This window comes from Pundamilia nyererei, unplaced genomic scaffold (genome assembly GCF_000239375.1).
Source record: "Pundamilia nyererei isolate P.nyererei 1_Seehausen unplaced genomic scaffold, PunNye1.0 scaffold00004, whole genome shotgun sequence".
In the NCBI taxonomy this organism is placed as follows: Eukaryota; Metazoa; Chordata; class Actinopteri; order Cichliformes; family Cichlidae; genus Pundamilia; species Pundamilia nyererei.
Window position 1 is genome coordinate 3,916,432 of NW_005187405.1, and position 3,690 is coordinate 3,920,121.

General features: G+C 42.2%; 1 protein-coding gene across 3 annotated transcripts in view; it reads right to left on the reverse strand.

The window, feature by feature from the left end:
* Nucleotides 1-902, reverse strand: part of kcnab1b (potassium voltage-gated channel subfamily A regulatory beta subunit 1b) — a 44,111-nt gene extending 43,209 nt beyond the window's left edge. The window contains exons 1-2 of one of the 3 annotated variants that reach the window (XM_005721233.1): nt 718-902; nt 369-613 (exon numbers count right to left, since the gene is read on the reverse strand). In XM_005721233.1, the coding sequence (XP_005721290.1) occupies nt 369-613; nt 718-876 (404 nt within the window). In that variant the 5' untranslated portion in view covers nt 877-902. Of the gene's footprint in view, nt 1-368; nt 681-717 lie in introns of those variants that run through there. The other 2 variants (XM_013912860.1, XM_005721234.2) reach the window with 2 other exon arrangements.
* Nucleotides 903-3,690: the final 2,788 nt, after the last annotated feature.

The following is a 3,690-nucleotide window of genomic DNA, read 5'->3' on the forward strand; positions in this document are numbered from 1 at the left end:
TAGCCTCATGTAACTAAAATATTAGGTCTACTTAAGGAGCAGGAATTAGAGCTAAAAGTCGCTGGGCTACGTGAGAGTCTTATTACCACAAAGTGATGAGAAGTATTTAGCAGGCAGAGACCCCGCTGAGAAGAATTAAACTTTAATCCTCACTTCCAGTGTTTTAGCGATCATACACATTGAAGTGAAGCAAAAAACAGGCCACTGGTTGGTGACAGTCAAGTCACGCTCACTTAAGCTGCACCTTAATGCAGAATGAACATAATCCAAATTTGATGCATGAAACTTGCTTAAAATTTCTCACATGCAGCACGAACAGTACAGAGGGGGATTTTTTTTCATGCACCTTCTAAAGAACAGAATCCTACCTGTAGACCATGCTGGCACAAGGTTGGGGAGATGCCTGGAAAAAATGATTTTGTACATGAAGAAGATCCTCTAAGGTGCACTGCTCTTGAGGTCTGTGGTCTTCAAGAGCTCCTGCAGGACAGCTGTTGAGGCTCGAGAAGTGCACCCGGGTTCCTGCCCCCTGCCTCTGCTGGATGGAACTGGAGCAGCGATCCAGCCTCGGCCCCCCTCTTTGCCTGGGCACAGGGATCTCACTGCAGGCTGCCTTCAGATACATGTTTAGATCAGACTTGTGTCACACAGGCCAATTGGATGCTTTCTTTTGCTCGCAAATCTCTTTCAATATATTTAGGCGTATGGTGTACTTACATCTCCATGTAAGTACATTGCAATGGCGCTCATGCGGGACAACAGAAGATATCCGTATTTGTTTGCTGAAGAGTTTTTGGCATGCCAAAGGCTAACGTTGCGATAGAGACTAATACCCTGACACAATTTCCATAGATGTTGCCTATCAAACAAGAACATGTGTGCTTGGAAGATCAGACAAGCACACAAACAGTATCAAGAGGAGACAAGAGGGGAGAGGGGGTCAGAAACATAACTCTGAGCCATGCCTGTGATGTCAACTTTATTCTTAGACTGACCGACAAATTAAAGGACAAAGACAGCTTTTGTTTGAGCTCTTGGCCGCGGCGAGAGAAACCCGCTAGTCTGTGAGGCGAGCCGAACAAAGCCACGGGGATATTTCTGTCTGCCCGTCAGAAATATCTTCCTGATACATCTGTTACATGTACAGCCAATTCAAGCTGCAGCCGAGAACAAGACCTGGCCCACCTAGTCTACTCCGGTACTTAAAGTCCTTCAAAGCAAAGGATGACAGACAGGTATGAGTTTGATCATGGTGAACACACATATTACACTGTCTTATCAAGAGGAAACTTCACATGAAGGTAAGAGTAATGGACCCTGCTATTGTTACTAGTGCAATGTTGGTAAGGTGATAATGAGTTAGCTCTAGAAGTGTCCAAAAGTACATTCAGGGGATGCCAAACCCAAAAAAGCATGGCTATCATGTTTCGAGAACTATCTGCACCACTAAAGGCACTCAGGATTTTTTACAGATACAAATGTAATGTTTTTTATGACCCACGCTTATGGTTTCTAATGATATCAGCTAATATTCAAGAATTATTGAAGCTTGGAAAGACACCAAGCTTACTGCCATTATTTGTGCCGCACTGCATTTGAACACGCCATGATTTTCTAATATAATAGAGTAACATAGGAAGGAAGCACACGAGGCCAATAAAATGTAATTTCCCAGTTGTGGCCACAGAGATATCTGCAGTGTTGGGAAGGTTACTTTTAAAATGTATTCCACTACAGATTACAGAATACATGCCCCAAAATGTATTTTGTAACATATTCCGTTACGTTACTCAATGAGAGTAAAGTATTCTGAATACTTTGGATTACTTAATATATTATCATGCTTTTTTACAACTACATGAATGTACTATTGCTGTGTGATTTATTACTATTACTGAAGGTTACTCGCCATAATACCAACTAGATTTTTAAATCTTAATATAAAATGAGTAACAGTAGGTGGACATTAGGTAAGGCTGCACTTTTTGCAGTCATCTCGTATAGAAAAGTATTCGGCGCGTATATAAAACAGGTCCGCGGCTCCGAACCGTAGTAAAGTGACCTCTGGCTAATGCGTCGGTTCTGTGTCGGGCTCGTAGCCGAAAACTAGCTTTACTTTGTTGTCTGGGTCAACTTTGCTAGTGAGAGACAGAGAGAGGCGTTGAAAGGCTGCTCCAGCGAAACTTATTGTTTCGGGGGAAAACACGAACACAGCGTACAGTCGAGTCTTAATAGCTTACTTACAACTGGGCTTGTCAGGCACTCCTCTTGGCTGCAGTGGTTATTATTATATTTACATGCTTCCAGCTCCCGTTTCTGCTCGTTGACAGCTCATACTTTTCCACTTTTTCTCCCTCCCTCGCGCTCACAGACACATAATGGTTATGGCAGTCCATTCTCCCTACAGCACGGACTACACTGCCCATGAGGCTACATTCTTTAGGGCTATACCTGTAACACTCTGCCTATAGCCTTCATATTAAATCATTTTTAAAAAATAAATTCTTCACGTCATTATGAGAGGCGAGATTGAGACACAGGCATTTGAGCCTCTTAATGCGTGTTTTGTTGGGTTTCCACCGGCGTGGAATTACCAAAAATAGAGATGGCATAGCCTAACATATGAAACAGGAAAAGACTGCCGTGTAATCCCTTTACTTCAGCAAAGTAACTGTATTCTGAATACCACCTTTTTACGGAATACAGTTACTCATATTTTGTATTTTAATCACGTAACGGCGGTACATGTATTCCGTTACTCCCAACACAGGATATCTGTTAAGCAAAACCATACAAAACCGTATTTATTATTCAGGACTCTAGCATTAGATTACTTGCTAGACTTCTCTCTTTTTTTATATGACTTAAAAAACCTTGAATTCATGTATTTTATTATTATTAGAGATGTTTTCATGTAACCTGATTTTTTGTTTTTAAAATTCACTTTTTTTTCTCCTGAAAACTCTTTTTTTAGATTAGACACCCCTCATTTAATAAACCTCGTTAGGCCCCTGTAGGAGGGCTGAGGCACAACATGAAACACATCCATCTTCCCCAAATCCCCAAGCAGCCAAAAGAGCAAATTGATAAAGTGAATAGGTCTTGTATTTATTATTCATCAGTTTCACAAATACAGGAGTATAAATTAATGTGGTGGAGAGCCAGGGCCGGAAAAAATCTGTCTTTTTTTTTTTTTTGGTTGTTCTCATTAGGGTTTGCCACAGCAGATCATTTGCCTCCGTAGCGCTCGAGCGTCCTCTTCTGTCATACCAACCCTCGACATGTCCTCCTTCAGTGGTCTTCCTCTTTTCCTCCTGCCTGGCAGCTCCATATTCTGCATCTTATGTCCCGCCTCTGCACATGTCCAAGCTGCTCTAATGGTTGACCCTCTACTCCTTGCATTGCTATTGTTAGAATGAGAGAAGTAGAGGCTCTCCCTCATTCACGCACAAGTATTCTCTCTCGCTTCTATTGACTTTCATTCCTCTTCTCTCCAGAGCATACCTCCACCTCTCCAGGCTCTCTTCACATCACAATGTCATCTGCAAATGACGTCTAAAGAGACTCCTGCCTGACCTCCTCTGTTAAACTGTTAAACAGTCCATCACCACTCCAAACAAGAAAGGGATCAGAGCTGATTCCTCAACTTACTCCAACTTGAACCCACCTGTCTTTCCTACTGCACACCTC